We start from the raw sequence: 24,792 nt of genomic DNA, 5'->3' as shown, positions 1-24,792 counted from the left end.
ATATTATTGTCAAAGATTGTAATTACTAGGCTTAGCTTCCTTTGTTCAGAACTGCAGGCAATATACTTAACAGTAAGCCAGTTATAATGTTAATTGCTACTGACAGCTTCTAGTTAAAACCACTTACTTACTACTTCTAGCAGTAGCTAGCATCACTGAAGATCAGCCTCAGAGCTGGATTTAAGGTAGTGCATCTATTCCTGTGTTCCCTGATTTCTTAGTAGCTTTCAAAACTGTTGACTGTGACATTCTTCTTTTTGTGGGGCTTGGGAATGGGGATCATTATGTCACAGTAGTTCACCTTCTTCAGTGGTTAATTCCAGGTGTTTCCACTGTTGGTCTTGGATGAGGTTGTGCTTTCCCATTTGAGACTTGTGAACAACTTGGAAGTCCTTCTGGATGTCTTGGTTGCCTCATGACTGGACTATTGAAATGGAGCTATAAGGAGCTGTCCTTGCAGATCAACTGGAAGTTACAGCTGGTTCAAAATGTAGCAGTGCAAACAGTAATGAGCACTCCTTGCTGTGCTCATGTGTTATCATTCCTTTACTGGCTCCATTGGTTGCCAGTTGGTTTCTGGGTGCAATTCAAGGTGCTTGTTGTTATCTTTAAAACCATTCAGGGCCTTGGAACTGGTTCCTGACAGATTACCTTTCTCTCATTGATTCTGCCCACCCGTTATGTTTGGGCAGAATGGTTTTGCTCTGTGTCCCTTATAGTTACTTTTTGGGACCTTAAAAACATGTTTTCTCTGTCATTGCCCCCACTCTCAGGAGAGTATCCCTCCAGAGATATGAATGACATCTTCTTTCCTGGAGTTCCAAAAAGACTTAAAGACTTTGCTTTGGTTCCAAGCAATGGCTTAATATGGTTTTGTTTTGTGAGAGTGGGGGGAATGCTGTGCCGTTTTATTGACTATTTTAGTCCAGGCTGCTTTGAGCTTTTCTTATTTTATGTTTTGAATGGTTTTAACTAGTATTGGATTCTTGTAAGCTGTTGAACTGGGCAGCTATACTAAATTCAATTAAATAAATAAATGTCATACTTACATGTTAGCAATTACATTTTATACCTTTTTAATCCAAAATACTCTAGCCACTACTCACTAGTAATAGTTAGTCACCATGATATAAGCACAGACAAACAAACCAGATGTTAACTCCACCGAGGTATGTCCACAACTGTCCCCACAGGAGATGGAGGAAAGTGATGAAACATATGTCAACAGAATATTAAATCCATTCCTTCTGCACTTGTGTCAGTAAGTAAGGAGAGGTTTATGTCATAACATCAGCACATATGTGTCATCATCCTTAAGCCATCTCAGGTAGTTGTGGATACCTATGGGTAGAATTAATGGAAAAACATGAAAAGTATTTCAAAAGAACTCAGAAGGAGGTTTGAGCCTTGAATTGGTATGCTAAGGATACTAATGAACAGATCGTAACTGATTCAAAAGAGATCAAAAGAAGATGCAAGGAGTGTATTAAAATGCTATACAGTAGAGCTGTCAACATCCAAGATACCTTAGAAGTTATTCCCTACTTCAAGAGCCTCTAATATTAAAAGATGTTTAGATTAACACTCCATTTATTATCAAATCAGAAAGTTACAGGAACTGAAGAAATAGCCATTGAAATAAGCTTAGCAATAGAAGAATATTAAATCAGGATTTTAACCAAGCTATGTCAGCAAAGCTGAAGAATGACAAATGCTCAACTGATTGGAAGAGGTCAACATCTATATTCCAATACTCAAAAAAGGAGACTTGCTAGAATGTGGAAACTATAGTACAATTTCCTTAATTCATATGCTAGCCAAATAATGGTTAAGATCATCCAATGTAAATACACGGAGAAAGATATGCCAGATATTCAAGCTGGCTTTAGCAAAGGCTGAGAAACATGAGATATTACTGCTGATGCCCACTGGATAATTGAGAAAGCCAAATAATCCCAAAAAGAAATTATTACATAGACTACAGAAAAGCATTTGATTGTACAGATCCTATCTTGCTGCAGAATGTGCTCAAAAAAATGGGAATCAAGTTAAGGATGTCAGAATACTGCATAGACAAGACAAAATAATATAAAATTAACTTATTTGATCAGCAATAGGACAACAAGTACTTTTATAAAATATTGGAAACCCTTTATAGGTTTTTCTTGAAAATGAATAAAATTGAGTTAAAGACTTTTGGATTTGCCCATTAAAAAGGGTTGGAATAGTATAGAGCTGGAAGGGACCTTGGAGGTCTTCTAGTCCAGTCCCCTGCTCAAGCAGGAGAACCTATACCATCTCAGAGAGGTGATTATCTAGTCTCTTCTTAAAAATCTCCAGTGATGGAGCACCCATGATTTCTGGGGGTAAGCTGTTCCATTGCTTGATTGTCCTCACTGTCAGGAAGTTTCTCTTTAATTCCAGGTTGCTTTTCTCTTTGATCAGTTTCCAACCATTGTTTCTCATCCTTCCCTCTGGTGCTCTGGTGAACAACCTGACCCCCTCTGCCTTGTGGCAGCCCCTCAGATACTAGAACACTGCTATTATGTCTCCCCTATTTCTTCTTTTCTTTAGACTAGCCAAACCCAAGTCCTGCAGCCATTCATCGTATGTTTTAGTCTCCAGATCTCTGATCATCTTAGTTGCTTTTCTCTGAATTTTTTCCAAACTCTCAACATCTTTTTTGTGATATGGTGACCAAAACTGGCTGCAGTATTCCAGGTGTGGTTTTACTAGGGCTTTGTAAAGCGGTACTAGTACTTCACATGATCTTGATTCTATGCCTGTTTATACAACCCAGGATTATATTAGCTTTTTTGGTTGCTGCTGCACACTGCTGGCTCATAGTCAAGTCATCGTCCACTAGGACTTCAAGGTCCCTCTCACAATTACTGTTTTTAAGCCAGGTCTCACCCAATCTGTATTTGTGCCTTTGGTTTTTCCTGCCTAAGTGTAAGACTGCTTTTCTGCACATTGAAACTCATTTTGTTGGATTGGGCCCATTGTTTGAGTTTGTCTTCTGGGGTGTTGGCTACTCCTGCCAGTTTGGTGTCATCTGCATATTTGATGAGTTCCCCTTCAATTCCCTCATCTATGTCATTGGTGAAGATATTGAAGAATACAGGGCCTAAGACGGAACCTTGAGGTACCCCATTGCTAACTTCTCTCCATGTGGATGTAATGCCATTGAGGACTACTCATTGAGTACAGTTTGTCAGCCAGCTACAGATCCATCTGGTGTGATGTTGTCTATTCCACCTTTTTCTAGCTTAGCAATTAGTAGGTTGTGGTCTACTTTGTCAAATGCCTTACTGAAATCTAAATATACTACGTCCACAGCATTTTGCTGGTCTACTAGTTTAGTCACTTTATCTAAGAATGAGATAAGATTGATTTGGCATGATCTGTTTTTAACAAACCCATGCTGGCTACTAGTTATGACTTTGTTTGCTTCTAGTTGTTCACAGATCTGTTTTTTGATTATCTTTTCTAGGATCTTCCCAGGTATTGATGTTAAACTGATTGGTCTGTAGTTTCCTTTCTTAGTACTAAAAACCAAAGAGCACCGTGAAAAAAAATGGAAACAAAATTAAATATAAAGAAAACCAATCTAATCACAACAGGTAGAACAACCAGCTTTAGATTTGACATTTTGAAGTGGTGTACTTCTTTCTTTCTTTCTTTCTTTCTTTCTTTCTTTCTCTTTCTTTCTTTCTTTCTTTCTTTCTTTCTTTCTTTCTTTCTTTCTTTTTCTTTCTTTCAACAGCCATGAATAGTAAAGGAACAAGCACACTTAAATTTGGTGTAGGGATGTGTTCTTTCTTTCAACTATCCATACATTTATTTATTTCCTTCCTTCCTTCCTTCCTTCCTTCCTTCCATCCTTCCTTCCTTCCTTCCTTCCTTCTTCCTTCCTTCCTCCCTCCCTCCCTCCCTCCCTCCCTTCCCCTGGGAAATGAACAATCATGTCCAGTTATGTATCATAGTCCTCCTACTAATTCTTCTACAAATAGAGAGAAACTATTCTAAAAAGAATTGTACTTGAAGTTCCATGCATTTAGAGCTTTATTTCTTCTTTTTAAGGAGCAAATGGATATTAATACCTTCCTAAACACATTCTTCCTGAAATAAAACACAAATCCTGTGGGTGCCAGGTTTCAAATATATGCTCAGATTTTAAAATCTATTGTTACAAAATGAATATTCAAATGATCCAGAAACCTTTAGTTCATGAATGTATTGAACACTAATATTTTAAAAACCTAAAAATGTAAACATTGGTTCTACAAAGATGAACACAGAAATAAAACTCTTTCTAACAATACTTTTACCTTCTGCACAGAATTGTAAAAAGAGAATACATCTGTGCACCATTAACTCATCCCAAAAGCATTATAGGAAGATGACTTCCATTCTCCTGTCATAATGCATCAGTGGTCTAATATATAGCATACTGAATATATTACAAGAGTAGTATATGATATATTTTAGGACAGGTAACCTCATGTCCTTCAAATATTTTGAATTATAATTTTCAGAGCCTTATATTATTACTTCGGCTTTCTAAGTTTATGGCAGCTGAAATCCAAAATATTTGGAGGGAACCTGTTTCATCATACCTGATATTTAATCCCTAGTGGAGCCTGAAAAAATGTTTCGAACAATATTGAGAATGAACTCATGCACTTATACAAATGCTTAAACAAGCAACAGATCCGTTTTCTCACACAGTGCTCTTCCTCTTACTCTAAGTGAAAAGACAATTTTAACAATAATGTACGATACACAGAAAAAGTTTTTGCAATGCTTTGTTCTCAATATATCAAACAAGGGGTGGCTTATTATATCTGTATTATTTACAAACATCATTGATTTTTCTCTGCTGTTGGATGAACTCTGCTTTCCCAAATACACAATTTGCTTCTGTAATATATCCATGTCTTGCTACAAATCTAACTTTGTGACACACCATGGGCTATCTTTTAAAGAACCTTTTCACAAAATTGTGTCCCTGGTGTATTTCTATTCAACTCTTCTAGATAAACTACCAAATACAACCACAAAGAAAATTAGTCTGAATTAAGGAACAGTAAACAGAAGAAAGACTTATATCTTCAGAGTTGGCTGGTCAAATCCACTGCAGATAATAGAAGTTATTTGGGCTGAGTTTGAATCTGTTAGTTCTAAGAAAGTGAACAGGTAACATCATCTCTGCCTCCTGCAGTTTAGATGTTTGCCTTTCCTCACTGTTGAAAGTCTGCAGGAAGAGTCAGCAGGAAAACTTTATGATTTTTGCAAGGATCAATAACCAACACCTGGCATATTTGCAGAAACGAGGAAAGTTATTTTATGAGAAAAGAACTCTGAAATTTAAACAAAAAAAAGTGGAGAAGCTGATAGAGAAGCTGCTTCAATGGCTTCTGTTGGAATCAAGAAGAGCAATAATAGGAAAGTAGTTTGATTGAGCAAAGTTTAGGTCCAGTTTAGCTCATCAATTGAGCTCTGTGCATTTGTTTACATCTTCAGCTGGTCTGCATTCCCAGGTGAAATATAATCAATAACAATAAAAAAAAATCAAAGATCTTAGATAATGTACATTTCCCTGTTTGAGGTACAAAAAATTGGCATAATTTAAACTAACAAAGGTAGCATTGTTTTATTGGAGCATCAGATTGAAATGAACTGGGAATACATGTTGAATAGGTTCTTATTCTTTTTCCACTGTTCAGAAGCATGAAAGGCTTTTAATAATGCTATTGAATCTATACTGAAAACTGCAATTACATATACTTTTCAGATTGTCTTTGGTACTCCAGTGAGACCTTTGGCAAATCACTGTTTATTTTTTCACAGATCATTTGTTAAAATTGCACCAGGTCAGCCTGCATTTGTTCCAGTGTCTGTATGAAATTCATCCTTTTATAGATATGAGAATCTGGAGAATTCTTTATTGCCTACCAAAGACAATCTAGCCAATTCATATAACAGATGCAGTGGGGAAATGAAGGTTAGAAGCAATTCACTGTAGCACAAAAGCACACTGAAACACACTTGAATGATGAGCTATGAAATTGATCTCCAAAGACAGATGCAGTTCATTCAAAACAAGTCAGTTTTTTTTAAAATAAAAAATAAAAAAAGTTTTAGATTGAAAAATGGGGTGTACAGAGATGGAAGTTTTTAAGAAGAGACTGGACAGCCATTTGTCCGAAATGGTATAGGGTTTCCTGCCTGAGTAGGGGGTTGGACTAGATGACCTTCAAGGTCCCTTCCAACTTTACTATTATTATTATTATTATTATTATTATTATTATTATTATTATTATTATTATTATTATTATTATTATTATTATTATTATTATTATTATTATTATTAAGCTGTCAGACCCTCAGTGAGACAGGCTTAAGTTTTTCTTAGATGTTATTGTTTTTCTTGGCATTCTACTTGTTTCTCAAAAGTTAAAAATATAAACACATGATGACGTTTCACAGAGCCTGGCATGGGTTAGGATTGAGAGGGACTGAGTGGCCCAAGGTCATCCAGCTGGCTTTTCTGCCTAAGAAGCAACTAGAACTCGGGTCCCTCTCCTGGTCCTTGAACACTTCAATATGCTGCCTCTCATGTTCTTAGATTTGACAGTCTTGAATGAATGTTTTCCTCCTTATTCAATCCCATCCAAAGGGAGCTTTGGAGTGGATACAAACATTTGGGCTTTGGCACCCATTGCTGTGTGGGGTAGTCAAATAACTGGTAGTATCAGGGAAGCTGGACAGCTATCCTCACAATGCCATGCCTTTGGGCCTCATTCTGAATTAGTATGAAAGAGAAGGAAAGGAATAATATTAAATTATTCAAGAAAGAAAGAAAGAAAGAAAGAAAGAAAGAAAGAAAGAAAGAAAGAAAGAAAGAAAGAAAGAAAGAAAGAAAGAAAGAAAGAAAGAAAGAAGAAAGAAATGGTATCTTCTCTAGATAAGACTTGCATCCTTCCATATCAAGCCAACAAATCATTATATACTTTCACAAAGTCTTACATTTAAAACAACAATCTCATTTTTCCAGAAAAAATGACTCACTGAGGGTCAGGAAGTACATCCAATTTACTTGTTATTTTTATCCAATTATTTTGACTCATAGAAGCATACCCAGTTTGCAACTTTTATTATTTACTTCTTAAATGAAACATTTGGTATAAACTACTCAGCTCATAGTTTAACTTGCCAAGCTAGGCTTAAGTTTCAAAAAAAAAAAAAATCAAGATGCACCCACTGCACACAGCACCTTGTAGTATGTGATGGCTCCAAAGAACTACAAATCTCATACATTTTTTTTATGTTTTCCAACAAGCTTTAACCATCAGTTTGGCCAATCTATCTTGACACTTTTCTCACTGCTCCCTGTGTTATTGCTTCATTCAGTTCACACTGGAACTATTTGTCCTTGTTATAGGAAGTATCTCCCATATTTTGTGCCTTTTTCAAAGTCTCCATTCTTCTTCGCTGAACTAAACTTTTCTGAACAAACCTTACTGTCCTTTTGGCTGCTTTGAATGAGTTTCATCCAGTGGTGGGATTCAAATATCCAGTGGTGGGATTCAAATATGTGGGATTCAAATATGGTTCTCTGTGTGGATGCTGCTTCCGGAAGTCCATTCTGGGCCTGGGCAACAAAAAAATAGCTACCGGTTCTGCTGAACTGGTGCAAAGTGGCTGAATCCCACCACTGGTTTCATCTTATACTCCATTTTTCATACAAATTGGTAGGAAATATGGTATTTAAAATGCAATGGGATAAATTCTACCCATCCTGACTATACCATAATATTTGATAGTATATGCTGGCAACATTAATATATAGATGCATAGTTCACCAATTTCTTTGATTGTACATTGTTAATGCAGTCTAATGAAGCATGATTTGAGTTACATTAAGTAAAATAGTAATAGTTTATTTAAGACCCCTTCATTTCCACAATTTTGAGGCAGATTTAAAATATAAATTTTCTAAATAGAAAATAATTTTCTAAATAGAAATTACTAAATATATATTTACATGAATATTAGTTGTGTACTTCCCAATGTTTTGACAAATTATAAAATGCTAATAACTAGTACACACAGTAATTTAGATTTGAATCTTAAAAGACAATAGTAAATTTTATAATTCTATCTTTATTTATCCATGAATACAAACTATATTTCACTACTATAGATCAGATTATATAAATTACTATATTTCAACATTAGTGCCTTCTTAATGCTGCAACTTCCCAATAAATATTATTAATAATGGTATATATAAAATTTGCCCAGTTCTTACAAATAACAGTTTTAATAACATGGGTTTCTGTATGTTACTCAGTGAAGTTATTTTTCTACATTCAGGGAAGTATGACTAATGATTGTAATTATGATTTGTGATCTACGGCCTATTACTTGCTGTTTAAATGTACACTGAGAGCTTATGCACAGGAGTCAAATTCCTTGTGACTCCAATCACACTTGGCCAATAAAGAATTCTATTCTATTCTATTCTATTCTATTCTATTCTATTCTATTCTATTCTATTCTATTCTATTCTATTCTATTCTACTCTACTCTACTCTACTCTACTCTACTCTACTCTGCTCTGCTCTGCTCTACTCTGCTCTACCCTACCCTTCCCTACCCTACCCTATCCTACCCTACCCTACCCTATCCTATCCTATTATATTATATTCCTCGAGGAAGAACTTTTACCTAACATATGGTACAAATAATATTTTGGTTCCTTCCCATTAGTCACTGCCTTGTATTTTTAAGTTATCATAGGGGATTGCTATCATGTTAAAATCTTACCTGTACATGAAAAATCATCAATCCGGATATATCCTGGGACACAGTTGCAACGATATGATCCAGGCAAATTAACACACACTGTATTGGCATGACAATAATGCATCTTAGCAGCACACTCGTCAACATCTGCAGGGAGGAAAAAAAATCTCATGACACTGCAATCAGATCTACAACTCCTACTTTCAGAGATGCACAATTTTAATAGGAAACATGCTAAATACAAGCATCCAAAATATATTCCCAAAAGCAGAATATTTGAAAATTTGATTGTGCTATCAACCTTGGGTGTATTTCTGCTTGTTGCCATCTTTAAATATAGAGATATGCTTTAAGTGCTTTTTTAAAAATATTTCTCTTATCACTTTACCACCAGTCAAAAGTAGACAAAATGTAGCAATTAAAATAGGAAAAGAAGGAATGTTAACTATTAATGTTTAATTAAGTCAATCACAACTCAAGTGCCTCAATTTTTTAGCCCGAAGTTCCAGACAAAATGGGTTGTGCCAAAGATGACTGCCACATACTGTGAGCTGGAAAAAGCTGATAATAAAACCTGCTTGGGACAATATAAGGTATAATGGAGATATTCAAATTATTTGCCCAGAAAAAAATGTATTAATCCTGAAACCAGCTCTGCTCCAAAAACCCAAACCAATATTAGATTCAGATGAAACTATCAAGTAGCATCTTCAACGTCAACTGAAAATATTATGGATTAAGATTTAAAAATTAATATCCCATATACCCATCTATTCTTCTGAAGCAAACACCCACTGTTCAAATGAATTATGTTCACTCTGATTCAACAAAGCAGCACTCCCTATAAGAATATCATTTTGAATTCTGTAAAAGGAAACTCTAGTGATTCTTGGTTATTTACAGCATCAGAATGCTATAACAGCCAAAATGGTTTAATAAAATGCCTGAAATTCCATTATCTTCTTATTTTTAATATAGTATGATATGATCATGGTAAAATATGCTGACAACCAGGGAATTTCAACAGTCTTTTAAAATTATCCTATTAAAAAGAACACCTAAAATAGTTCTGGAAGAGAAGGCTTGCCATTTATCTCTGAAATTAACATTTTAAAAATACAAATTTCACTAAATTTCTGTCACATTTGTGATTCAATAGACACCTCAGGGACAAATTGTTTACTGACTTAAAAAGGACATTAACATTTTTCCAGGTATACACATTCAATACCATCCTAACAGTTTGGTAGATGTATGCATGTATGTGTAGTATGTATGTATGTATGTATGCATGCATGTATGTATGTATGTATGTACCTATATCTGTCTGTCTGTCTGTCTGCTATCATAATTTATGATAATTTACTATTAGAGTACAGATCTCCTCTCTCTCTCTCTCTCTCTCTCTCTCTCTCTCTCTCTCTCTCTCTTCCTTTCTTTTTTTCTTCCTTTCTTTCTTTCTTTCTTCCTTTCTTTCCTTTCTGTTTGTTATTGCTCTAGTTGAACAAAAAATGAGATAAATAATAAGAAATGGTGCTCCTAAAAATGTTATCTGAGAAAAGGATTGAGCTTTTGACAAATGAAAGCTTGTTCCAAAATGGCTTTAGAATTAATTAAAGAGAGAAGCAACCTAGAACTAAGGAGAAATTTCCTGATAGAACAATTAACCAGTGGAACAACCTGCCTCCAGAAGCTGTGAATGCTCCAACACTGGAAGTTTTTAAGAATAGACTGGACAGCCATTTGTCTGAAATGGTATAGGGCAGGCATTGTGATGTATCGTGACTTTTTCTCCATTACCAGCAATCGGGTGGGCATGGTTTCAGTATGATGCAGTCAACCTGCAAGCCAACAGTTTGACATGCCTGGTGTAGGGTTTCCTGCCCAAGCAGGGGGTTGGACTAGAAGACCTCCAAGGTCACTTCCAACTTTATTATTATTATTATTATTATTATTATTATTGATATTAATATTTTAATTCACATATATATTAATTGATATCATCAGCTAATGCATTAACAACTTCAAATGTCTGAAGTGAAAGTCTTAGAAGGATCTGGTCAGGTGATGCAAAAGTTATGATACTTTCTCAGTGATAGTTGTTTAACAAATGACTGTCATTATTTGATTCAGTTACTGATAATAGAGGAAAATGTACTTATGCACTTTTCCAGAATGTGATGCTCTTCTACTTCTGCCAAAATTCATATATTTATAGGAAAGTATGCATGAAGCTGTATTACAAATGAGGAAGTGGCTTTTATTAAAATACAGGTTTGCAAAAGAAAACAAGTAATGTAGTCTTTGAATATATATATTTTAAAGGCTTTGGTAATAAGGATTAACACATCTAAAATGGGTAAAGTAGATGCAGTCAAACTTGACCAATTCTTTCATTTCTAGTTGTGGTGGCAGATAAGAAAATATTATGGATTAAGATTTAAAAATTAATATCCCATACATAATTTCATTATAAGTAGAAATGAAATAAGCTTCAAAGCTTGAAGTAGGTTGGGGTTATTATAATATAATTTTACTTTTGTGAACTCTGCAAAGGGCAAGCTTCTACAAAAATGATTAGCAAGTTTGTATTCTTCTCAAGTTTTTCCATCTCTAGAGTTTCTTTCCCACAGGAACTTTAAAGCATGTTTGGAGATAGGTTAGCTCCTTCAATTTTCTCTTCATCTGCTCACCTTTTCCAGGTCAGGGACAAAAGTAATCTTCATTAGGTGTACCATCTGTCTCTGTTTTATTTTAGCTACATTTGGGGCAGAGTTGGACAGGTGGCAATGATGTTTAAGAACCTCTGCTTTAAAATATACCTAAGGCAATCTTTCCTTGATGTCTACCGAAGACGAAGTTTTTACTCAAATAACAGGTCGACGCGATTTAAAAGGAACATGTATTTAACATTTTTTTCTCGTATATAATCTTCTTTTTATACGTGTTCGGTGTGATTTTATTCCCTACGGTAATTGTTCCAAGAATCGATTTAGGTTACATATGTTGTTTCATATACACATCTTATCTTAAAAGTGATATGTACATATTATCCTAATTATTCCAGTGTGAGTATTAAACATATAAATTAATATGAATATGAGGTCTGAGAAAATTTGATAGGCACTTGTAGAGAACATTTAAAAGAACAGCAGTGCTGAAATTAAGTTTTATACTTTTACCACAGTTTAGTGGGAATGAAAGCAAGTTTTACTAAAACAATCCTTGCTAATACAATCTTAGGCTCATCTGTTATGGATGAACATTCTTATTCTATTGACATCACTAACAAAATCACTTTGCATTGAGCACCAAGCAGCTATCAGCTGAGGTTCTTCCTTTCCTTTCCTTTCCTTTTCTTTCTCTCTTTCTCTCCCTCCTTCCCTCCCTCCCTCCCTTCCTTCTGAGGGAAGTCAGCTCCCCAGAGAAGGAAATATTAAAAAGGCAGAAAAATATATTTTTCCTCAAAGGGATTTTGTTTTTAAAAGCAGAAACCAAATCTCTCTGGCTTCAAATCCTTGCCCCAAGCAAGAGCTAGCCCCATACAAATGCAGATGTAAAACCATCAGAAAGTTGAAGCCAGAGCAACCAAGAAGACAAAGACCTAAAATCTGCATGCCCCACCCAAACTCTAGGAGTCATTAGCCCCATCACCTGGGAAGCAGGATGTGATAATAGGATTAAACCACAGATATCAAGGCCTAGAAAAACACTCAGAAATATCCTCAAGGTTCATGCCACAGGAACAGGAAACTATTCCAAACAGGAGGCTAGAGGGGTATAAAAACCTACGGCCCATGTGCTCAAGGTCTCTTTCTTCTCCTCTGCTCTTTCTTGCAAGAACCATCTTTCTGCTTCTTCAATAAACTGTAACCTTCTTCCCAAAGCAGTCGCCATGTTGCTTATTTGTCCCCGGCTTGGATGAACCAGGATGAAGACTTTACTTCTATCACTTCCTTCCTATTTCTTTCTGACAGGTAATAATGTTTTCCACTCACAGAAGGAAATTTTCCATTGCCCCGACAGACTCCTTAAAAATACTGAGCAATTAAAAACACACACACACACACACACACACAGAAAAAATATCTTACATTCTATCTTGGTTACAAAAGCCTAAATGCACCTAAAATGAAATAAAACCCAGTGAATTAAAACAGAATTTACTTTTGACCAAATCATTTTGACATGCATCAAAATGGCTTTATTTTAAATCTGGGTGAGTAAAAAAACATTTAAGAAGTGTAGACAGGAAGTCGTAAGGAGTCATTGTTTTATTAAAGTAGTTCAATACAAGTCGATGTTTCCACGTTTACTGACCGACGGAAGTAAAGAGTCCTTTTTTTTACACGTCCTAATCTATGAGGGCTCTAGTTTGTAATAATAATTAAAATCTTGACATGATCCGTATTTTGATAACTCACTTATCCATAAGGTTGGTTATAATGGAACCCAAATTATGATTCATGTAGATAGATTGCTTGTCCCATCTGAAATATTAAAACTTGTCTTCTGATGGTTCATAGAGGACATAAAAACATGATTTATGTCCTTCCGTAGGACTGTGAAGTAGTTTGCTTTTCTCATAAAAAGATTTACTTATGGTCTTTAAAATGAAACTTGACATAGCATAATGACTGTTCACATATCACTAACTTCCCTCTGCATAAGCCAGTTTGCTATAATGACAAGGAGTCACTCCTGCTAAAGCTTTTCCATGAAAATCATTTCATTGTAATGTATAGATTAATCTGGCATAGTACAAGAAATACTCACCTCATTTATATGCATTTAGGCAACTTTTGCTCTTTAGACAATTGGTTTTTTTTAGTACAATATAGGTGCTGGGAACCAGCAGTCCTAAAGAGGGTTAATTTTCAATGTTTTTAAGATTCAACAGGGTCTATTTTGGAAAAAAAAACCAAAGCATGCTTGCCATTGGAAAATGACTGAATGGAGTGACTATTGGGTCTTTCCTGTCACAGACAGCTTTATCAATGCATCAATGAAAATGTGTTTACCAAATGATAAGCTTATCACTTGGCACCAATTACTCAGGCAAACTTTAATTTTCCTTTAAGAAAAAAACAGAAAAGCTTATGTGGGTGTGTACACATGTGTGAGTGCCAGTGTCTCTGTGTATGGGTGCATATGTATATAAGTGTGTGTATACACACTTGTTTGTGTGTTTATTATAAGAGAGGACCAGGCTGAGCCCAAGGGAGGGGTTAAATACATCATCAGTCATGAGTCCCTGCATGCCCACAAGAGACCTAAATGCACCCCACCTTTGAATGCCTTTCTTAACTCCCACTAATTTCCTTTGACCATTAGTAGCTCAGATTGCAAGCTTAAGCTTGCAATAAATTTTTATACTCATTTGAACTACCTGAATCTCCTGATTTTCCCAGCAATTGACATTTATTTGTATATATGTGTGTAGTATGTTTGTATGTGGATGCGTTTTCAGAAACAACTTTGTGACATTAGTATTAAACATGCTGCATTGATCTTATATGAAACCTACTAATTGCACTTGACAATAATTGGGTAGGGCATCCCTGTCTCCAATATCAGTGAATTAACATGGCTGCTGCAATCATCCAACAGTACACCGATAGTGACTCCCCAAGGATTTTTGTGCAACCTCCAGCATCCTTTCAGCTGTTGCCAAAAACTGTATGGTTTTCAGGCTGGGTTTGGAAGGGAAGAGTCAATGGGGAATGAGGTCATCTTATTTAAAAAAAAGAGAGAGAATGTTGAGTTAAAAAAATCATTTTTTTTTTTACTCTGGAGACATTTATTCTGTTTTACCACACTCTCTTTTTCCCTTGCCTTGTCCACATTTAATGCCTGACATATTCCACAGGCAGGCAGATGACCTTGGATGCAGAAAGAAAAATGTGTCTACAGTCCTGCACCAAGGAATGCCATTTTTAGTTGCCATTTTTCAGTTCCATCACCAGATATTTAAGCATTCAAGCTAGTAGACCCTTCACTTTCTTATCAGTTTGCTGAGTATCATTCTGTAGGTTCCTTACAGAACTATGAATTTTTTGCCTAGGCAAGGTACTGTTACCATCATCAGGACACAAGACTCTACTTTTAGAATCCATGGTCTTTATTTCATAATCCTTTCCTGATTCCTGCCTTTTATATAGAGAGATGACATTCATTTGATGTCAGTTTCCACATCTGGGTTGTTTTCCATGTTTCTGATCACAGTTGCCCTTTTCACAATTCATATATGTGTATGGCTCATATTTCTGTATGGGTCTCAAAATAGAAATTTTATCTCCACGCTAAGCATTTTTTAATTGAAAGTTCAATTAATCAGGCTATCAAAAAGGTCTTTTTCTGATTTCTTAATGCCCACCATTTAGATTTATTAGTAGTATGAAATCAAATGATATATACAATTTGGAGACTGCTGCTTTGGGAAGCTTTCCTATTCTATTTTGCTGGGAAAAAGATCATTCTCTTAACAGCTCATCTGGCTTTTGTTAAGAAAGCAAACCAAGTTATCAGCATGAATTACTCTGACAAAATAATGATTTATTAACTGGTTTTCCATTGTTTACAATAGCCTTATTATGAGGCTAAGCCTCATTATGAAATAAGACTAAAGTTTCATATATACTACTTTATAATCAATGTTTCTTGACTTATACCAGCCTGGAGAATTAGTGAGAAAATATTTTGTAGATTCCTCTTCATGCATTCATGCAATCTCTAAAATATAGTTGAAGCTCATACTGGTTCTATTTCTTATAAATCTTTCCGCATAAACTCTTCAATCTTGCTTTATTAGATGACAAGATCTAATAAGATTCGCTCAATCATGAAGATATTTCTCTGTGTAGTCAGGAATTCAGCCTTGTGTTTACTTTTAACTCTCAGACAATGAGAAGAATATTTGTAGCTCATGGTTGAAATGAAGGCTTCTTGGTGCTCTCTGAGCTTGGTTGCTTTCTTGAGATGTTTTATTACCCAAACTAGGTAACATCATGAATACTAGTAGGAAGTGGGGTTTGGTCTCATTTTATATTCTGGTGGCTTGCCCTCTGAATAAGATCCTAGACCGAGCTAAGTCCAAAACCACTAGAGAATTCCTAGCATTCTGACAAATTGGCCATCAACGGCACATAGACATAAACATCTACATACGATTCGAAAGAAACAACAAGTCAAAAAGAGAACAAAAAGACCAAAGCATCTCCTCCACAGCAATCAACAGCCAGATGAGCAAAGATTATCACCAAGATTAACATTTGACTAACAATTTGGAAGCAACCAATTAGTAAACAGACACATTGACAACAACTCACCTACCAACCACTGAGAGAGAGAGAGAGCTACTTCAAGTGAAATACCAGAAGCAACATTCCAAACAAAAAGGAGAGAGAGAGAGAGAGAGAGAGAGAGAGAGAGAGAGAGAGAGAGAGAGAGAGAGAGAGAGAGAGAGAGAGAGAGAGAGAGAGAGAGAGAGAGAGAGAGAGAGAGAGAGAGAGAGAGAGAGAGAGAGAGAGAGAGAGAGAGAGACATGAAGAGAGCAGCCTACCAATAACAAAGAAAGCAGACTTTTAAAAAGTCTGAAAAATGTTGTATATTATTCTTATTTGAACATGCTAGCAAAATAATGCTTAGTATTATTCAAAGAAGATTGAAACCATATATGGAAAGGGAGATGCCAGATATTCAAGCTGGATTTAGAAGGAATAAGAGACATTATTCCTGATACACATTGGATAATTTAAAAAGTCGAAGTATGTCAACAAGAAAAAAAATATGTGCTTCATTAATTACATAAAGGACATTAACTATGTCAATCATGTTGAGCTGTAGGATGTCCTTGGGAAAATGAGAATGCCAGAATATGTCAATGATCTTATCAGACACATACATACAGGATAGAAAACCATGGTATAGATAGAACATGGAGAAACAGAGTGAGACAAGGCTGTATATTCTCTCCTTATTTAGTTAACCAATATGTTGGATACATATCAAGATGGTGAATTGGAAGAAGAGGAAACATCAATGTATTAGCCTGATGATAGTATTCTAGTAGCTGAAGAATTATTTGAAAGCTCTAGAAAAGGGGCATTTTTAAACTGGGACTAGATTTAAATATAAAGACTAAATAAATTACAAGAGACATAACAACCAGTTTTAGAATTAACAGGGAATATAATGAAGTGGTGGATAACATCTGCCCTGTAGGATTGATTATCATCAGTAAAAAGCAAACCAACCAACCAATAGTTGAACAATATACTGTGGATCACATTTAATAGGTAGCAAGATATTCAAATACTATGATGTGTCTATAGGTTAAAAAAAAGATCAGAATCATAAAGGCAATAGTTATTTTGAGTTTTTTTTCTCACACTTGCTTCAAACATTTTACTGCATAATCTTTTTTTCAGTCCATAATGGTTCTTTCACACCTTCCACGAGGTTTTCTGTAAATTCCTTTACCGTGACACTCTATCGAAGTGGAAATCCAGCTTCGAAAAAGCAGAATAGAAAAGGTATTGAGTATTGAAATTTGATGTTGGAGAAGACTCCTTAGAATACCATGAATAGCCAAAGAGGGAAAAAACAAAGAAATGGATCATGGAACAAGTCAGTCCAGAGTTCTCACTTGAGGCAGATATAACCAGGTTCAAATTATTTCATTTTGGACACATTATGTGAAGACAAACTCTTGAGAAATCTATCATTCTAGAAAAGGATGTAATGATGGGTGTCATTAATTCCATGCACTATATACTCAATGACATATGGAACTAATAGCACCTATCATTACATTCTTTACCTAGTTGCAGGAGCAGGAAGTCTTTGCTATACTATATAGTGATTAATCTGCTAATATTTCTAAAGCAGTGACAAAATATCTGTCATTAGCAATGGCTCTTAGAAGTCATTGTTCCCATTTAATGTAAATCATTATTTGGTTCATTTGTGTGGTATATATTCTTGTAACATATGTATTATTGTTTGGTCCTGGAAATCATAAAGTTAATAAACCTAACCATCTATATCATTCCTAAAATCCAACACCAGCTTGATAATATATAATCCAATTATCATGAGATACACTTCAGGAATTGCACTTAGGCTTCTCAGTCTCTTAGTATTTAGAAAAACAGTAAAGATTCATCTCTTCTGCTGGATATTTAATTGTTACAAGCTGTAAGAATCAATTTAGTGGTAGAAGAATTGACTTCAGTACAAAGGAGAGTGAAGAAAAAAGAAGGCAGACTGGAAGAAAAAGTTTCAGAACATTGTTATGGATAGGGAAGGCTGATTGTTATTGGCAGAAAGTCTAGGAATGAACACTTTGTAGATAAAACAATGTCCCAGCGAAGAAAGAAGAAAGATCAGAAGGTTGAATGCCATATACTGACCTAATTTAGTTAAATCTTTGGAAGCCAAATTAATGTTTATATATGGATGCTTTTTATATAAAAAGGTTCTTAGCATTACATCAAGATATATGCAAACAAGTAATTAAAATTTGTTGGAATGATTTCATACTTCAGTATGAAGTAATAAATATACATGATGCTTTTTTAAAAAGGGAATTTTCTTTATTCCCCATTAATAGCTGTTAAGGTTTGATCAATGAATTACTGTAATTGGAAACATTCATTTGTAAGATTATGAATTGGAAAGATTCATAATCTTGCAAAATATTTTAAAAGTTTTTTTAACCTTTGCTTTCACCAGGTAGATACAATTAAAATGATTTTTTTTAAAAAAAAAATACATTTAGAATGCTCACGTTGAACGATGTTTGGCAATCAGTGTGTAAACTATATGAAAGCTTAGAAAAACAAGTTTTTAAGACAGGATTTCTGTCATTAGTCAAAACATTCTACACACACTAGCAATGCTATAGATTGATTACACTACTTGTACATTTTACTAAAAGTATATTATTGATATATGAATACGGACAGATATCCTACAGCTTCCCAATTTTAATGATTGGAAGAATAGCAGCAGCAATGGTTATACAAACTCTTGTAAAATGAAATGCAATACAGCTGGCCTTTATTTAGAGATTAAAGATTCAAATTTCTGATGAGCCACACAGGCTACTAAATAACTTTAACCTGTTGTTATCTCTCAGCCTGTGAGGTTCTTTGTTTTTCAAAGGCTGCACAAACTATAGTGCATCGAATCTGCAAACAATGATTTACTGTAGCACTCACCTTTCCCAATAACAGCCTACAGCTTTGGGTCAACTCCACCCTTCTAGGACCTGCAAGTTGCTGTGGCCATATAAATATGACTTTAATACTCAATCTTTTATACTCAGTCTTTTAATATTCAGTTCAGCCCAAAGTCTATAAAGTAGCATACAACCTTTGCTTTTTTTCCAAAAGTTCTTGTATTAGTTGGGATGAGGTGCTATTTGATGTTCAGTGTTTGCTTCTTTTCTAGTTGCTATTGAGCTCCCAGCAAAGTTCCAAGCTCCCAGTCGGATAAGCTGCTCATTGTAGCTTCTGATCCTAGAAGTGGAGTGACAGTCCTCTTACCTGCTTGTAATAACTGCCAATCTCCTGATGTCACCTTCTCCTCTCTGTATGCCATTTGCTTATCACCTTTCCTCCTACACACACAAACCTTTCCACTCAGTCTTAATGTCAGCTTCTTTTAAGCTAAAAGCCTGTGTTGAGTGAACTTGCTTCTGGACATCAGTTCATCCTTGAAAACCCGAAGGTGGGGATCAATTATCATGGGCAACTGCAACACAGCCTGAATACTTGTGCGTAAAGTGAATGTATGAAGGCATTGGGGGGGGTGGGGTTGGAAGCATTTCTGCCTGGCTGCAGCTGATTTTCCAAAGCACACACAGCAACCTCAACTTCATTCCTGCATACAGCCTAAGTGGTTTTACAGAATCATTTTGAAGACAGAATGGCACATGCCACATATAGTATTAGGATCATTAAATTCTACCAAGGAACAGTATCTTACAATTGTTATAAATAAATCATGTAAGGTGGTAAGATGGGCAGCATAATAAAAAAAAGAAAACCTACATAGGAATGAAGCAAAAAACACCAGAACACAGCAGTCCATACTCAGATAAGCAGGAATCAACACCAGACAGGCAGAAAACAATACTCTAATTAAGGAGCCACCAAGGAGGAGAAAACCACACCCTACCAAAATTGGCAGGGGAAGCTATTATGTACAAGCAGGTAGCAAATCCCACACTCATTCGCATTAATGATGTTGCCTACTTGGTAATGAAACACCTGCAAATGAACACCCATGCTCAAGAATTCCACAACAAGCACCAAGAATTCCACAACAGTTATAAACAAGTTTTGTTTTATAAAGCCATAATTCAATGACCTTACTATAAAATCTTAATTTAGTGTTGAAATGGAAAAAATATCTAAACTAATTCTAATCTTAACGTTTGTTGCAGACCCAAATTTCTATCAAAGTGTTGTTTTCTTCCCTAAACTACTTAATCCTGAACTGATAGCAGTTCTATAATGTCAAAGTCATAAACCTTGCAGTGAAACACACAAGGAAATATATTTTTCTGTTATGCTTTAAGATGAAAATATTTCCATATAATTATTGCACATTTTTGAAGCCCTTAAGAAACCAGGTATTCTAACTTTTGTAAAATGATACATAAATAAAAATAAAGAAAGCAAAGCACAGATACTCAAAAAGACTTAGAAGCATAACAAAGTATAAAAGTAAGAATTCACAGAAATGCATTTCATCCTTATATTTATTAATAGTTAGATGTAATCCAGTAACCAGTCCATTCTTGCATGGGATTTGCACTTACTTTCTCATTAACAACCTGGTTAAAACATAATATAGTTGCTGTTTATATCAGATTTATATTTTTATTAACAAAATATTCTGAATCATTTTTATAAGGGTTCCTCTAATGTTTGCATATATATTTCACTCATTTTACTGAGTTTACTGAATCAACTAGAAGCATATTAAGGATTCGGAAGATGAAGAATTTAAGAAAAAAAGCCTACAATGAACACTTTTGTGATGGACTGCAAAGTATATTTATTTGGGACATTCAGCAAGATAAAATTAACTTTAAAATTTACTTCTTGATAACTTTTACCATGCTGTATTTTACTTTATTTTTTACTCAAAGCTACAAGAATGTTTGCCAAAAATTAAAAGAAACAGCAACTCTAACCAGGATTCCAAAGAAATTATCTCAACATTTTTTGAAATAACAAAAGCTTTATTCTAAAACTATGCTTGTAATATACATTGAAAATTGTGGTTGCCCCCTTTTATTCAAAAGTTAAAACATTTTTCTTCTTTACTAATGGATCAGAATTAACAATGGATTGTCTTCAAAATGAATTACTTGATATTATCATTTCTATACTCAAAGCAATTATGTTAAAATACTACTATCAACATATACCTTAATAACTTTGCTGTTCTATTTTTATCTTTAATACTTGTTACCCTACCTTTGTTCTTCTATGTACATTCTACTATATTGACTAGTATACTCTTTCAAACTCACACAGATATAATCTTCAAATGATAAATTGTGCCTATGTAATTGATCCAAGACTTATGTGCTCAGCAGCCCTTTTATGGGATAATTTTTGAAGGTCTCTCTCTCTGTCTCTCTCTCTCTCTCTCTCCCTCTCTCCCTCTCTCTCTGTCTCTCTCCCTCCCTCTCTCTCTCCTTTTCATTCATTTATAAAGCTATTTAGTTCTCTGAATTATCAGATTCTTGTACTCTTTTTCTATTTTTTTCCTATTAGACAGAAATCGCCACAGAAATTAGATAGCAGCTTTTTATGCAAAATTAATATTATGCCATTCAAAAGGAGAAAAGATCAATTTCTATTTCTAGTTTAGGGAATAATTATTGGAAATAAAAGTTAATAAAAGTTTTTTTCATAGTGCTAAATTACTCTAGCCAAACAGAAGTATTGTATCTTAGAAGTCAATGTCATGTAATGCTATATATTGGACTATCTTGAAGAAAGTTTACTCCTTGGTTTCAAATTTTGATCACTTTGCTTTGGGCCATAAAATTGAACATGCAACTGACTTTAAAAAAAAAAAAAAAAAATCAACAACAGTTTTAAAATTTGCTTCTGAAAGATGATTTGGCATATTCTCAACATTTTTCCACCTTTTGAAAAATATTGGACTATTTTATTCCATGCAAACTGCAAAAATGAGGAGGAGGAGAAATAGGAGGAGGAGGAGGAGGAGGAGGAGGAGGAGGAGGAGGAGGAGGAGGAATATAAGCTATGTAACTCCATATCTATGCCTTTCCACTGAATGCCAGAGTGATCCATTTTTTTCTGGATCAAATTATTTGGTTTTTTCCTCCCTCGATAATCATGACCTAGAATAAAACAATTTATTTTCATCTGCTTAAATGAATATCAATTATTTTATTTCTAGAAACATTATCAGCTTCCAGATGTAACTGAGATGAAGAAATCAACTCCATATTAAGACTAAAGACTAAAGATTGACTATAGTAACAGAATGTGCAAGTGTGATTATTGTTTACTTCTTCCCCCACTTACACTAATGTGAATTAGGGAGATGTTAACACGTTCTTTAATTGTTTGGGCTTAAGCTATGTTTCCCTCCTGTTGTTTTGATAATGGATCTCAGCTCTCTCCATCAAGGCTCTCTTCCAGACTCACTAAAAGCATACCTTCATTTTTCTGCAAAATACCTCTGTGAGACAGAATGGGGTCAAATATTACAATGAAGTCTCATATTACTCATCCTTCATAAATTCTGTATATAATATCAACCTGTCTCCTCATAAAACATTTGGAGAAAATCATGTTCCCAATCTCTAGGTTTGAATTGTCTGTCTTGTGACCTCTTTTTTTCTTTCAATTATAAAGAAAGGTAATTTAGGTCAAATCCTTTTGTTGTTGTACATCTCATCTCATCGCATCTGTAAAAAGTCAGGGGAGTGTGAACAAGTAGAAAAAATCGTGGTTAAAAGTTTGGTTACGAAATTTTATATAACGTCTTATTTTTAATAGATACTTAGAAATAAATAGCTTCTTAATATAGGTTATCAAGAATGCAGTGGAGCCTGCCATAAAATGCAATACATCTAAAAATTCACATCAATAACTTACTCCAGATTCTTTAATCAGAAAATAAGTTTCCCGACTTCCGGTTCCGGTTTGCAGCGTCACTAGTCGTACGGGGAGACTCGTCTCCTCGTCAGCTAGCTTTCCCTTCGTCGGCGGACCCTTATATGGGTCCAAAGTCACCCTGGAGGGTGCGACTTCTGTCGAGGAGGCCCCTGTCCGGCTGCAGAGGAGCGGTGGCTCCTCCAGTTGTCCGGACGATCTCCGAGGGCTGGCGAAGAAGATCGGCCAGTAAAATGGCCGATCGCTCTGCCGCTTCAGACCGTAAGTCAGACAACATCTAAGCTGTGAGTGCCCCTGTGGTGAACCCGGGTGATAATCTGCTTGCAACTCTCTCTTTTCTACTTTTCTTTTTGCTACCTGTAAGAGCTTTTGGAATTGTTTCCCTGGCTTGAAAAGGCAGCTTCTACCTTTTTTGGGAAGAAAAACGTTTTATAAATACAGAAAAAGACTTTATTTTATTTTATTTCTATGTATATCTTTCTCTTTGGATACAAAAGGAAAGAAGATGGAAAAGGTTTTCTTTCCTCTCTTTCTTCAAGAACTGCATTAGTTTTTTTTCTTATATATTATACTTCAAAAGATAGAAACAAGGAATTGATTTCTGGAAAAGATTTTCTTCAACTCACTGAGGGCATCTAGTGGTGAAAATGTAATACTACGGCTTTGGCTATTTTTTTTTTTTTTAAATGGGACCCTGAACTTTAAAATACCTTTGAGGAAAAGATAAGCTGTGCAGCTGTGAAAGCTGTGGGGTGGATATTCTCTGCATTAGATACAGCCTCCACAAAAAGGGAAGAGAATTTTTGTTAAGCATTATATTAAAATGGAGAAAACTTTGTCACAAGAGAACTGTGCACTCATACTGGAAAAGATTTATGAGGCCAGGGCAGAAATACATGCTACAATTAAAAACTGTACTTTAGACTTGAGATCTAGAGATTTTACCACATCTGTTCAAATGGATCTTCAGGCTACAGCTGACTATGATATAAACCAAAATATATCAAAAGAGGAACCTACAGTGACAGAAGAGGAACTTATTTTACCTGACAACCCTTTCTTCAGCAACTTAAAGAGTCAGAAGAAGCAAAGACCAAAACCCCAAACTACAAAGCAACGATGCTGCAAGGAGAAGAGGAAAAGACATCTATTGCAGAGGAAGGGATTTCTACTCTCCCAAAGATTACTACAAGCCACAAAAATGGATTCACTGGCTGAAAGGGAAGCGTTTCTATGGATGCCGGTGTGGCACAGAAAAAAACCCAGAATTAGACTGAAAAAGAAACTTAAAACTGTTTAATGGATTAAAAGGCAATCTTTGTTTTATGGTTTGTTTCAAGGATAATGAATTAGAGTCAGAAGTAAGAAAAATAAAATTACAGACATGTGCGTTTAAATTAGTTAGATGATTTTTTTCTTGTATGGAAATCTGCTTGGTACAGAAATATGAAAGTCAAAATTGGACTGAAAAAAGAAACTTGGTTTTATGGACTGTACTAAAGATAAAAAAATATATAATTATACATTCATATATATATATATATGTTTAAAGAGACTAGAAATGTATTTTTTTGCATAATAGATTGATTTTGAGGGAAATTATATATTGGAATTGGAAAAAAAAGGTTGAGTTTTTAGATAGGAATGTGGAAATGTTTAAATTACTTAGGTGATATTTGTCTATAACAATATGATTTGATAAGGTATGAGAATTAATTGGATGGAACTGGAAGTTTTGGTAATGAATTGAAACATTAAGGTTTAATACTGTTTTTTCTTTTCTTTTTTTTTAACTAAGTTACTT

The 24,792-nt window shown here is 34.9% G+C and overlaps 1 protein-coding gene across 1 annotated transcript in view; it reads right to left on the bottom strand.

Annotated features, from left to right (window-relative positions):
- Nucleotides 1-24,792, bottom strand: part of LOC107296259 (protein kinase C-binding protein NELL1-like) — a gene marked incomplete at its 3' end in the record, with an annotated part of 376,505 nt that overhangs the window by 43,733 nt on the left and 307,980 nt on the right. Inside the window, exon 13 of the mRNA XM_015825608.1 lies at nt 8,836-8,961. Within this exon, the coding sequence (XP_015681094.1) occupies nt 8,836-8,961 (126 nt within the window). The remainder of the gene's footprint in view (nt 1-8,835; nt 8,962-24,792) is intronic.

The sequence above is a fragment of the Protobothrops mucrosquamatus genome, unplaced genomic scaffold, assembly GCF_001527695.2.
Source record: "Protobothrops mucrosquamatus isolate PMUCROS unplaced genomic scaffold, P.Mucros_1.0 scaffold2711, whole genome shotgun sequence".
In the NCBI taxonomy this organism is placed as follows: Eukaryota; Metazoa; Chordata; class Lepidosauria; order Squamata; family Viperidae; genus Protobothrops; species Protobothrops mucrosquamatus.
This window is presented reverse-complemented; position numbering and strand designations above follow the sequence as displayed.